Source organism: Chinchilla lanigera, unplaced genomic scaffold (assembly GCF_000276665.1).
Source record: "Chinchilla lanigera isolate Chin_1 unplaced genomic scaffold, ChiLan1.0 scaffold00011, whole genome shotgun sequence".
In the NCBI taxonomy this organism is placed as follows: domain Eukaryota; kingdom Metazoa; phylum Chordata; class Mammalia; order Rodentia; family Chinchillidae; genus Chinchilla; species Chinchilla lanigera.
This window is the reverse complement of record NW_004955412.1, coordinates 29,993,651-30,007,349: the sequence shown is the minus strand read 5'-3', so window position 1 is coordinate 30,007,349 and position 13,699 is coordinate 29,993,651. Positions and strand designations below refer to the sequence as shown.

Sequence of the window (13,699 nt, the reverse complement as noted above, 5' to 3'; positions counted from 1 at the left end):
CTTTGTAGCCCAGGCTGGCCTTGAACTTGCAACAATCCTCCTGCCTCAGCCTACCGAGTGTTGGGATTATAGGCATGTGCCGCCACGTCTGGCTTAAAACTTACTAATATGTGTATAATTTTGTTCACATTTATATAAACTTGCTGTTTCACCTTTGACAGTGAGGAAAGTTAGCTCTGTAGTAGTGTTATACTGTGCCATCTGTTGAAAGAGGTAACATTAACATTTTACATCAAAAATAACCCATCTTCAGACTTTTCCTCTATGGTTAAATAAGACGTCAAATGCTCACTGTGCTATTTAAAATTGTCCCAAATAAGTAAATCTGATCACTTGCAGGGCCCACAGTATAGAATCTCCTCAATTTACAGTGGGGATAGTCTCAATAGACCTACTGAACGTCCCAGCTTCACAGCACAGTGCATTTCAGAGCATCAGTTGTTTGCTCTCATGACTGCACAGAGGACTAGAAGCTGTGGACCACTGCTGCTGCCCAGCATCACAAAAGAACTATCATATGACATCACTAGCCTGGGGCAAGAACAAAACGCCGAATCTGAAGAACAGTTTTACTGAATACATTTCTCCTTTGTGCCATACTTATATTGAACTGTATTTTAACAGAAGTGATAATGGTTTGACATCAAGCATTAAAAAACCTTATACTAAGGTCTGCCTTTGTGATGTTACTGCATGAGTGTTAGTTGGATCCCAGTCAGGTGCTGCTTAACTTTTTGTAGAACTTTAACAAAAGGTGAAATTATTAAGTTATTTTAAGAAGAGATAGTATGATTTTCAGCAGTTATTATCTAGAACATAAAATAGCATTTTACCTTCTTGTACAGTTCAGATTTAAATTGTAGATATAACAGTTGGTTTTGATTCTTCTAGGTGGGAGATATTGTTTCTGTTATTGACATGCCCCCAAAGGTGTTAAGTACATGGTGGAGAGGCAAGCATGGATTTCAGGTAAGCAACAAAAAACTGTATGTAGAAATGTTTAAATAATAGTTTTTTCTATATTTTACTGATATTTTTATTTAGAAAATGTACTGTCTATGGACATTGTCATCAGACATTTGTCTGCAATGATAGAAAAATGTAGATGATAATGGTATTAGACTGGGATTTTCTTTTTCTTTTTGTTTTGTTTTGTTTTGGTATCAGGAATCAAACTCAGAACCTTGCACTCGACAGGAAGGTACTGTGCTACTAAGATGTATCACTGGCCCATAGACTTGGATTTTCTTGTCTAGCTGTTATTGTGGTTTTTGTTTCTCTTCTTTCTTCACTTTTAAATGGTGGGATAGCCAAAGTATGAGTAGTCTCAGACTGAAGACCTTTTTAAGATGATCAGACCTCTAACCCTGCCTTACTTTTAAATATATTGGCTTAAATCATGATTTACTGTATTTTCTCCTTAAAATCAAATTGCTTTGATAATATTTTCTGTAACAATGCTTTGTGACTATTACTGGAATGTTAGTGAGTCAAAGCCACCTCATTTATTTTTTCCATGTATATCTGAACAGTTTGAGACCTGACAGTGGCATCTTTTAAATTAACTTAGCACTAATTTTAATAGAGTAGTAGGTTTTCTTTTATCTTTTAAAACTATCCATAGACGATCCTCTGAAAAATGCCATAAAATCATGTTTTTAATCTATAGCCTCTTTTTTTGTAGTTTTCTTATAAAAATATTTTAAAATGTTGCATTTGTGACAAAGTGCTTGTACTATATACTTAAATATTGATGATTATTATATCTTTATGTTTGTATTTTTAAATTTATTAATTGCTTTAGTTTTGTATATTTTAAAAACTCTAATTCTTAGCTTTGTGTATAATACTGGTATATTTTATTTAAAACAGTTAATATAGTACAAAATAGTGTATAACATGGCAGTTAATTGTGTACTCTGGTTCCAGAATACCTGGGCTTTAGTCCTATGTTACCTTGAACAAATTATTTAACCCTCTTATCTTTCAGTTTCCCCATTTTTAAAATGGGGATTGCAGGGCTATTTTTTACCTTATAGACTTGTCCTGAAGCTTTACTGTGTTAAATAAAAATGAAAAAGTACTTGCTATTGTATATTTTTTCACTCAAAAAATGTTTATTTAAAAAATGTTTATTTTAAAATTTAAAAATTCTGTTTTTTATTTTAAAAATTAATTTAACCTTTCTGTAGTATAGGTACATATGTAGAATTTAATTTTGTGCTGAACACTAGAAAAATCATATCCATGTTGCTCCATGGCTTTCCATGTTTGCATAATTCGGACCTCCTTAATCTGTCCTCTAATTTCTTTACTGATCTGAATAATACATGCTCTTGATTAAATGCAAAACTAAGTAGAATACTGAGATTATTTCCATTGTAATAAGGGATTAATTCTTTGTTGATGGAAATGAGCCAAAGATATTAGCACCTCACAGATGATCAAAAATTGTTTGGTTTTAAATGGCACTTCTTAATCTTCATATTGCTACCAGCTTTCTTATATGTAGTCTTAGGAAGGTTTTCTTTCTTTGAACTGATTTTTTCTTAGAATCAAAAGGCTCCGTTTATAATCTATTCCTTCTCAACATTTTAATTCTGTGATTGTAAAATTAGTAGCAAGTTTTTTCCTGAGTTTGTGTAACAAGTGTTTATTGAGTAATGACTCTGTTCTAGGAATAGATTATCTAATTATTTTATTTAGACTCACAAATTAATGTTGCCTAAACAAACTATTTTTAAAGTCAGTATAAACTAGTCTAAAACTAGCTAGTTCGTTACCAAACAATTTAGAATAAAAACAAGTTTTTTTAAACTCAAGTAGATTTGTAATGGATTACAAAAACTAGCTCTTGTGGGAATGCTCTTCCTCATCCTGATTGTTCTCAGAAAGCCAGCCTTATCTGCAGGTCTGTTGGAGTGTACCAGTGAGATGTGCAGTTCACATGGGGGAGCTCCTAAAACCAGAAGCAAGACTTTCAATTGTACTGTCAAAACATTTTTTTAATGGAATCCAATATCTACAGAAAGCATCCAGCATTTCAAAAAAGTCCCTGTTCTTTGGTGTTCCTTCATACTAGTTTGTGCGCAAGAGCACCTGGTTAATTGCAGTGGGAGGTCACGTGCAGGGACACAGGTGGAGAACCTGTTATGTGCAAAGTGCTGCTCTGCATTTCATAAGCACTGTTGAATTGCAGAGAACTTCCAGGTAGTTACTGTGTTCCTTTTTAATGGAGAGAGGACAGTGTTTGCAAGTTTTTAATAAACAGCTAGGCTATTTAATGATGGATAGACTAGACTCAGATCCATGTCTGCTCTGTCCACTGCCTGAGGACCACTGGCATGATTCTTACATGCGCTGTCAGTGTACTCGCTGCAGTTCAGTTTTCTGCCTATTGACAGGAATGACTTTCCTTCCCAGCCAGCAAGGAGTGTAGGAAAGATTGGCCAGCTGTAGCCTGCAGAGCATATTTGTTTATTAGTAGAAACATGGCTGTTACTGTTAGGTTTTAACAAAATGATGAGTAAACTCCATGCTGGTGAAAGCTCTTCCTCAGGCTACTCAGATTTTCTACCCTAGCTAGGTATTTCTGAATTCCGAGCATGTACTCCTTCTGAAATACTCTGTTAAGAGAGGAAAGTAATCACAATGATTCTTGTATATGATTTCTCTACATCAGAGCCCTTTTATGTCTTGATTTTCAAGTTTAAAATAACTAGAATAACACTAAAGTGAGAGAAAGTATACTGTATTAGTTCGGATTCTGTAGAAGGACAGAATTAATAGGAATACCTATATTTATACAAGGGGATTTATTTGGCAGGTTATAGGATCAGAATTGCAGGAGACCACAGTGGCCACCTGTCGTGTCAGGCAGAAAAATCTGTACTATGTGGGACCATGTCCAGAGGCAGTGGCAAAGACTGGAGCTCTTCCAAAATGGAAACACTTCTTTTTTTCTTTTCCTTTCGTTCTGTACAGGCAACAAGCCTGTTGGTTGGTGCTAACCAGATCTGGGGTGAATCTTCTTCCCTCAGTTGACTGGCCTTCATGTCACTCATCCACAAGAACACACAGAACTGTGCTTTACTGATCTGCAAGGCATTTTTAAATCCACTCAAGATAACATATCATGATTAATGGTCACAGAAGGTGACAGAGCTGCCATGGTTAGTTCAGGGCAGGCATGCCTGTCCTTCTTACACCCAGTGGAGCCTGCCTGGTCACCTTTCCACAGGCCTCTTGCCACAGCCTGGAAGAGCCTCACCAGAGCTGACAGCTGCTGCACTAAGTTACCAGTGGGGATTACTTTATGTAGTGGATTTGTTATATCCAGAACTGCTTAACCCATTTCCCATTTACAAAGAAGAAATGCAGCTTTTCCCCAAGAACTGTTCTTAGGGGAAATGAGAAATGGGTTTAGAGCATTAGAGAAAATATTATTTATAATGGTATTCTTATGTGATTCCTTTTATAAGGATCATATTCACATTTAAAATTGTTTTCACATAAATTATGTCTGAATTAATTTGTATTTTCTGTATTTTGATATAGGTGGGTGATACAAATTCAGAATGCAACCAGTCATACATGTTCCTGTGTCTGTGTCTTTGTGTGATTTTATTTTTTGTTGTTGTTGAGCATGGCTATTTAGAAATTTCCTTCATTCCTTCATTTGTCTAGGTGCTGTGTTAGTTTGCTGGGCTACTATAACAAACTACCAGGAGACTAGGGGACTTAAGCAACAGAAATTTATTTTCTCACAGATTTGGAAATTAGAAGGCCAATGTGAAATGTTGGCAGGGTTGGCTTCTTCCAAGGCCTCTCTTCAGGGCTTGCAAATGGCAGTCTTCTCACTGTGTCCTCACATGGTGTTTCCTCTGTGTGTAGGGGTATGTATATATTACTTTCTTACAGAGGCACAACTCAAGATTGAGTTAGGCCTATCCCTATGATTTCATATAAGCTTAATCACCTCATTAAAAGCCTTACCTCTAAATGTAGCTGCATTTGGAGGTGGTAAGGGTTAGGAATTCAGCAGGTGTGTTTTGGGTAGATATAGTTTAGCCCATCACAGGTTCTAAGCAGTCCTGGATAGAAAGGGGGCTGGCTGGACCACCTTTAGGACTGGCCCACAGGCCCTTGGGGGACTCTCCTATAGAGTTGATGGGGAGCATGGCCATTCCTGAGCCAGGCTGGTCCTCCAGGCTAAAGCAGGAAGAGTCTGGGTGTGTTGGCCATATGGCTGCAAAATTTGCTGCCCCACCAATTGCTAGGGTTCACTAGGCTGATGTAGCTGGCTAGGCAGGTGTCCTCTTCCTCCCTCACCACTCCATGCACATCCTCCCAAAACTGCATACCTGGTTGATGACGAGGACAGCCTTCTCTGATGGAGTAGGACTGATCTTTAGAAGAACTGCAGGTGGGTTCCTTGGCCCCCCTGTCCTCTGTTAGCACCTGAGATGGTCCCACCCCAGGCTGTCAGGCTGGCATCACCTCTGTGTTTCATGTGTGGTGGAGGACCTTCTGGCATTGGGTGCTGTGTATTAAGGCAGCACAGGGAGGACAAGTGGGCCTCAGTCTCTCTGTTGAATGGGGAGGTTCAGGGCCCAGAGGCAGTTCATGGAAGAATGACCAGAGGAGTGCAGGTTGTGTGTGTCCTCTGAGGAGAGCTCTCCAGGTGACCTCTAGTGCCTCTGTTAGAGTGAGCAGCAGATTGGCCAGCCATGGAGCAGCACACCTTGGTTGGCCACCTCCCCTGGTTCTGTTCACTTGCCTACTGTGCAAACTGGGCTATGCCAGAGACCACAGAAGGAGAAGCACAGTCAAGGCAGCCTTTGTTCCCTATTGAAGGACAGGGAAGCAGGGACTCTTCTTGGTGTTGGCGTAGCTAGGACAGTGGTCTTACTGGGGCCTGTTAGGTTAATGCCTCTGGAGAAAGAGAGAAGGGGGAGCAAGATGTGAGCTCTACTTTTGTCTTGGTTACTGTTTTCATCTCTGAGATGAAATGCCCAACACCCACAGGTTAAAAGAAAGGTTTATTTCAGTTCACAGTTTGTAGAAGTTTTAGGCCATAGTTAGCTGGCTCTAAGGTGGGGTAGCACGACAAAGGGGCATTGCAGAGGAGTAACGGCTCATGGCATGGCAGACAGAAGGCAGGAAGCAATAAGTAGCAGCAGCAAGCCTGCTGTCCCTCTCTCCCTCTTTATTCCATCCAGGCTATATGCCCATTGACTAGTGCCATCCACAACCAGGGTGAGGCTTCTGATATCTACACCCAGAACTATACTAATTCCTATCAGTGGACTAATTTAGTCCCACCTACCCTTTATCCCAGTATCACACACCCTAGATCCAGACAGCTCTGAAGAAGAGCCCCACCTATGAACCCACGAGGCTTTGTGGGGACGTCTAGATACAAGAAGTAATAGCTTTCCAGGAAAAAAGCCAATCCCCCAGGGTGTTGTGCTCTTGAGTGCTGCTGGGAAGCTTGGTGAAACTTCTGTACTTGTAGCTGTGCTTAGTTTGATAGGTGTATGACATATTGTATAAATCTCCCTATTTCTTTTGTAAAGGTCTCGTGTGTGGTCTCCTTTTTGGACAGCCATCAAGGAGTAACTGGTATAGATTCCACACAGAGGCCTTTATATTACTGTGAACTAATGCTATGCAGTCACTGTGTTTTATGACTTTATTGTTATTTCACCTGACTTTTAGTGTCATTCTAGATTTACAGAGTAACTAAGCATGTATTTCATGAAGTATCATAGAACAGCACCGCCCCTTGCAGTTTTCCTGTTACACTTTGCTTTATAGTATACTGAATGGAAGTGACAAGTGCTGACCTCTGCCAGCCATTAGCTGTGAGCTCTGATTTTACAATAGCACACAGTAAACACTCTGTCTAGAAATGTGGTCTGAGGAACCTGTCTTAGTTACTTTTCTCATTGCTGAGACAATATACGTGACCCCCAAAGTTAAAAAGGGGAATAGTTTATTTAGCGCACAGTTTGTGGAGGTTTCAGTCCATAATCAGGTGTCTCCAAGGTAGGGTGGCTTGGCTGAGAACAGTTCATGGTGGGTGGAATATAGCAAGCAACATTGATTTTAGTAACATCTTTCTGCCTCTTTTATCTTATCCATGCTACTGAGGCCAGGTAGTACTCACACCCTTAATCCTAGTGCCCTTGAGCCTAACATTGCACCATGAATCAATTCCAGGATCTCACATTCTACATCCAGCTACCTTATAGCCCCACCTATGACTACATGAAGCTTTGGGGGACATCTAGACACAAACCATAACAGAACCCTACATCAGAATTACATAGATAAAAGTGCAGTTTCAAATCCTACCGTAACACTACTGAAGCAATTTCTAGCTTTAGATTTGTTATAATGAACTGTCTTGATATGCTATTTTAACTGCAGTCTCTCATTTACCTTCAGGTTCATTCTTGGTGTTGTACATTCTGTGGTATGCCTATGTTTTAGGCAATTATGAATAAGGCTGTTGTGTATATTTCTGTACAGGTTTTCTTGTGGGCATTTCAGGTCATGGCAAATACCAAGGAGCTTGTTTGCTGGATCATGTAGTAATAATATGTTCAGTTGTGTAAGATATCACCAATCTATGTTCTTTTGGGCTCTTTTTGGCTCATCAATCTATGTTCTAAAGTGGCAGTGCCATTTAATATTCTTACTAGAAATAAGTGAGTGTTCCTGCAGCTAGGCATCCTCACTAGTATTTCATAATTAGCAAATTAAAAAAAAATTTTAGCCATTCTAATAGGCAGTTACGTTGTTGTCCTAATTTACAAAGCCAGTCCAAGAAATAGCATTTACTAAATATATTTAAGGGTTCTCTGCTGCTGTCTTCACTATTCTGTTAAATAATTGTTTTTACTCTTTCTTTGCCACTGATTCTCAAACTATATTGTGTTTAAGGATCATAAAGAGAACAGGTGAAAAGATTAAATCTCAGGGCCTGAGCACCAGCATTCTATTTTAGTAGTTGCAGGGCAGGATGGGAGTCTTTATATTTGCCTGTGTGTACTGCAAGTAAACTCTGCTGGTCAGCTGGGGGTTGGTAACAGGGAGGATCTTGCCAGGTTCTGTTCAGCATACTCTCCTAGCCCAGGACGTAGTTCAGCTGTGGAAACAGAAGGGTAAGTTTATTCTGTGTTTAACTCATACTGTTACTCTCTTTTCTTAAACTTCTGTGAGTAGGAAGTATGAAATTATATTAACTACAGTAATTTGAAATTCTGAAATTATTATTATTATTATTATTTTTGTGGGGAGGGTGTCTCCTAAAGGCTATATTGAATCTTTTACCTTTGTTTTCTGAGGTGTTATGTCATATACTTCAGGAAAAAGAAAAAAATCTATTTTGTTTTGTTGTTAAAATAACTGGCATCACTATCAATTTTGTGTTCCTGGTAGAAATGTGGGTTGAAGTCTCTAAGAGCCTTTTTTTCCTAATTAAAAGCTATTATAAAAATATGATATTAATATCTTTCAGCATTATTTGTTTCTGTAGTGCAGTGTTTCTTAGAGTTTTATATGGGATCCACTAGCATCATAGTGACCTGAGAGAGAAGTAAAAACTGGATATTGATCAGTAGCATCTCAGAGGGTGGGGCAAGTGTGTGAATTTTAACCAGCTCCTCAGATGATTGTCATGCATAAACTGTGAGAACCACACATCCAGCCTCCCATTGTCTGTACTGTTCACAGAAAAGGGCATGAGAGTACACAGTTCAGCAGTCGTCCTGTCCCCAGGCCATGCAGAAAGTCTTCCTTAAAACATATTTGCATTACACTTAATAATGGATAAAACCACATTTAGAAACTGACAGAATTTTAGATATCTTATGTTCTTTTGGTTCTCCACAGTGTGATCTAAGGTCAGCTATTCTATTTTTCATAGTTATCACAGAATGTTGAGTGTTGTTTTATGCACAAATATCAGAGAAACAATTCCTGAACCATAAAAAATTCCTTGCCGCAAGGTTTAATGTGATTCCAAGTAACTGATTTTCAGAAAAAGCCTTTATCCAGAAATACACATTCAGGAAATCTTGTCCTCTTAATATGCTCTGAGATCAAAGGCCCAACCTTTTCATTATTTAAATTCAAATAGAGAACATGTTTCCTCTATGGTTAATGGAAAACCATGTTACACAGTACATTTTCATCTGTAACGTTTGTTAGATAATTTCAAGAGAAGAGGGAGTACATGATATTTCAAATAAAAGTAATTGGTAACACTTCTTAAGTGTTCTTGTGTGTTATGTTCTAAGTGCTTTCCTTTAACTTTTAATCTCACAACTTGAAGAATCCTTTTTTTGCCTGGTGCTGGGAATCGAACGCAGGACCTTGCACTTGCCAGGCAGGTGCTGTACCACTGAGCTATATCCCTGGCCCCTAAGAATATACTATTACCTCATTTTCCATGTGGAAGAAACTACAACATAGCAGGGTGAAAGAGTTAGCTATTGTTATCCTACTCTTCAGTGCAGAGCTTACATTAAAACCAAGGCACTCTGGGCAAAGAACACATCTCAGTAGTAATTCAGTGAACAGTAGTAACTTCTGCTTGTTTCCTTGTATGAATCATAGATTTCTACAGGAGAAAGATGATAGTGGGCCATCTGGCTCTAAGCTATTATTTCCAAGTGGTAGAAATCTAGAGACAAAGATATTTAGATATATTCTTCTGTTTTACAAAAACGGTAAGTAGGTGGTATAGCTAAGATCAGAACAATAGAATGGTAAGTTCCAATTTTGTGTATTTGCCCCGCTCAATTACAGAACTATGTCAGTCTTAATTTATTTTCTGTATTTGTTGCTGATGTTTTATTAGTGCCATTAGCACAGTTATTGCTGTCTAGACATATATTTGTTACTTGATAGCTTTTTGTGAATTTATAATATGAAAATATGTCCCAACAAATGATACTTAAGCATTCAGTTTCGTGAAAGTAATGGACCACATAGCTGCAGGAAGTACCTCTTAATCTCATTGAATAATATGCCTATTCTTTATGATAAATACTTTCCAAAATCTCTTCTTATGGTTCTAAAATAATATTTATAGTTAATACAACTGCTTACTACAAAAAAAATTTCAAATCAGGGTAAATTCTCATATATAAAGAAAAAAGAGGAAAGCAATTTATATCTTAAAAATATACAATATGTATTTAGATTGTTTCTGTGTAGTGGATTTGAATGGTACAAATGCTGCATAATAGAGCAAACTGTGCATTTCTTTTCAGTTCCACATTCAGTTGTGTCGTGTTAATAGTTAGAAGCCAACGGAAAGAAAACCTATGTCCCTACAAAAACTTGTACCTGAATGTTTATAGCAGCTTTATATGTAATAGCCCAAAACTGTAAATAACCCTAATATCTGTCAGTTACATAGCAATGGGTAGACAAATGGGGTTGTTTATACAATGGGATATTACTTGGGAATAAGGAGTGAACCACTGGCACATAAAATAATATGACTGATCTTCAGAATAATTATACTACACAGGAGAAGGCAGACAATGTGAGTTCATTCTGCAGGACTTCATTCATATAAAATTATAGGAAATGCAAATAATGTATAGTGACAGAAAGTAGATCAGAGATTGCTAAGGAGCAGGGATGGGAGGAGGTCTGGGGGATTATGGGAAAGGTACAAGGAAACTTCTGAGTTGATAAATACATTTATAGTCTTGATTGTTGTGATAGTTTTATAGTGTCAAAATTTATCAAAGTGCACCATAAAAATATGTTCAGTTTATTGATTGTCAGTTATACCTCAAGGAGAGCAGAAGAAAAAAACTACAGAAGCAATCCTTGATCTAGTTTTATTTACACATTCAATCCACTTGAAATCTCCTCCACACCTCTACATCTGACATCATTTATTCTTCTTCATGGCACTTGCATAGTACAGATTTTTATTTTCTTTGCTTATTTGTGTTTGAAGATTCCTAAATGGTATTCTTCTTCCTTCTACTTTGAAAGGTATATGTTGCTACTGGTTTCCTTCCTAAAACACACTTGCTTCTGTCTCTCTGATGCTCATGTTATCACTTTCATTTCCTACAGAAGGAAATCTCATGATGAATAAAATGATTCATAATCTCTGACCCCATTGTCCTTTTCAGTTTTATTCTCCACTTCACTGTTTCATAAACTCATGCGTGCTATATGTAGCTATCATTTCTCCCCATGTTACACACGTAATTCTTATCTACATGCCATTTATAATATGTTCTTCATCTTCCTCTTCCACCTTCTGGGGAGGAGAGGTAAGGCAAAGTAAGTGTAATTTAAAGCACTTATAATTTATTTCCTCTTATTGATATGACCTTGAGCTAATTAGAAACAGAAGTTCAATAACTTGCTATGTAGTAAACAGTTATGCATAATAATATTATGCTTAGTACTAGCATTCTGTTGTTCCCTCCACTTTTTTTTTAATCATCAACTTTCTGTCTCTACTCTTCTTGTCTAGATTCTAGGACATCATTGCTCTGAAAGTGTGAATCCCCCCTCAAGCCCCCATAAATTTATAGTTGGGACAGAGTCTTGTAACAAAAAGCAGAATAGCAGAAGAACGCTCCAGTTCAATAGTGTGTGCAGTGCCCATTGGTGGGCGAGGGTCAATGACTAGTAACTGCAACCAGTGGCCTTTAGTCAGGCTTGCATAATGTCTTCTTCAAGAAAGAACAGTGAATGTTATAGAAGTGACAAGACAAAGGAAATTACACCCAGGCTTCCCAAGGTAGAAAGATAGGGAGGAGAATCTATGAGAAACAAGCTAAAGGAGAAAAATATGCTTTCCAATTCCTCTGGTGCCATGTGTGAGCTGACAAAGCTTTTAAGTCAGATTTTACATTCTTTAGGTTAGAAGCACAGATCCCAGGAGATAGAAAGACTCTTTGTCTGTAAGTTTTTGACCTGCTTTAAGCAAATAAAGCATCCAGAAGAGCTCTACATCCTGTCTTCATCCCAATAGTCCTTCATATTTTAAGGAGCATATTCTAGTTTCCTTCAGCATTCACTTATCACATACATTCCTAAACATTTCCTCTTTGTTTTCTTCTTTTGCATCACTAGAGGGCTTTAGATTAAGGCAAAAGCAGATACTTTCTTATTCCTTTTACATAACCTGTCATCATGAATTTCTGATTTCCCTTTTCCTGACACTTTCTTCTTGACTGACTTGACACAAGCGTTTAAAGTTCTTGTCTGCTGTGTTGTCTTTGCCAGAGTAACCTCACATACTTGAACTTCTGAGGTTTGGATCTAACTGCCTTCCATACACTCTTTTGTCCTAGGCTCCATTCCCTTTCTTAGCTTTAAATACTATGTATATGCCCAAGTCCTGGATATATACCCTGATCCCTGACCATGTTTCTTATTTTCAAACCAGTATGCCTACTGTAAAGGCAAAGAAACCAGAATCAATGTGGGAAATAGAGACTGGAGAGACTAAAGTGGGAATGTTTCAAAGAACCGCAAGAAATATTCAACTACCAGTAAATGGAATCAGAAACTGGGAAGTAAGGAATTGATAAATTTGCTTCCAGTTTTTGCTTCTTTCTGTGTAACAGCAGCTGCTGTTTCTTTGCCCCCTAACCCTGCAGAAAAACACTTCTCTGTTTGTTGCCACTGCTAATTGATTCATTGACTTGTCTGGTTCTGCTGGTGTACTGGCTACAGGGGTCAGACAAGGCATTCTAAAGAACCGTGGGCTTTTGGAGAATGTTTGGGGAGTAGGAAAATTAATTAGCACAAAGGAAAGGGGATAAAAAGAGAGATAGGTTTTCTAGAGGGAAATACAGGAGTGAAATGGATAAGATGTCTGAGTTTTAACTTCAGTTGTCATGGAATATAAACACTAGAGACTTGAGAAGATAGGAAGTTGTGGTCAGAAAATGAAATATTGAGTCTTAGCTCTCCAAGGCTAAATAGCTCCAACCCATGATCTATGTCTAAAAGAACTATTTTATTGCAATAGTTCTTTACCAAGCTTCATAAGAAATATTTTTCTGTGCAGGTAGACTTAAGGTTTCACTAGCCATAAATTAAATCAAAGAACCATTAGAGAAGGAATTTTTTAAAAAGCCAATGATAAGTACATTGTTGTTATATTTCAATTCCCTTTTAGTTGGGTTTTTGGTTTCAGTTGGTTGCCTCAGAGAGCCTACAGTTAGGTCAGGCTCGTTTCCTGAGCAATGATTCCTTTTTTGTTCCCACAGCTACCAAAGCTCTAGGCTTATTTTATTGTAGTAGTTTCCTAACTAAACTTCTAAGTTACACCAATATGTTTTTCAGTACAGTCACTGTTGAAGCCACGCTTGGCATTCTGTTTAGCTTGAATATCCTCAAAGTTTATATCACAGCCCATTCCCTTTGCACCTCTCCTTATTCTTTAGTGTCAGAGGGTGAGCCGTAGACTTGCCAAGTTGCTGGAAACTATAGCAGTTGTCAGTGGAGACAGGCACAGGACCAAGTGGATAGTTATAGGTTAGATGATCTAGAGCCATCTGTAAAGTTTTATGAATATTGTAGGACAGTTGTTAAATACAGCCAATATTAAGAATTAAAGTACCTAACTTTACAATAAATAATTCTATTAAGATCAAATATTTTGTTACTTGTAATTATTTTATATGTTTTACTATTT

At 37.8% G+C, this 13,699-nt stretch overlaps 1 protein-coding gene across 2 annotated transcripts in view; it reads left to right on the top strand.

The window, feature by feature from the left end:
• The window catches only part of Arhgap32 (Rho GTPase activating protein 32), a 203,565-nt gene that overhangs the window by 106,610 nt on the left and 83,256 nt on the right, over positions 1 to 13,699 (top strand). For both annotated transcript variants that reach the window (XM_005378544.2, XM_013511093.1), the window contains one exon: positions 892 to 969. In XM_005378544.2, coding sequence (XP_005378601.1) covers positions 892 to 969 — 78 coding nt within the window. The remainder of the gene's footprint in view (positions 1 to 891; positions 970 to 13,699) is intronic.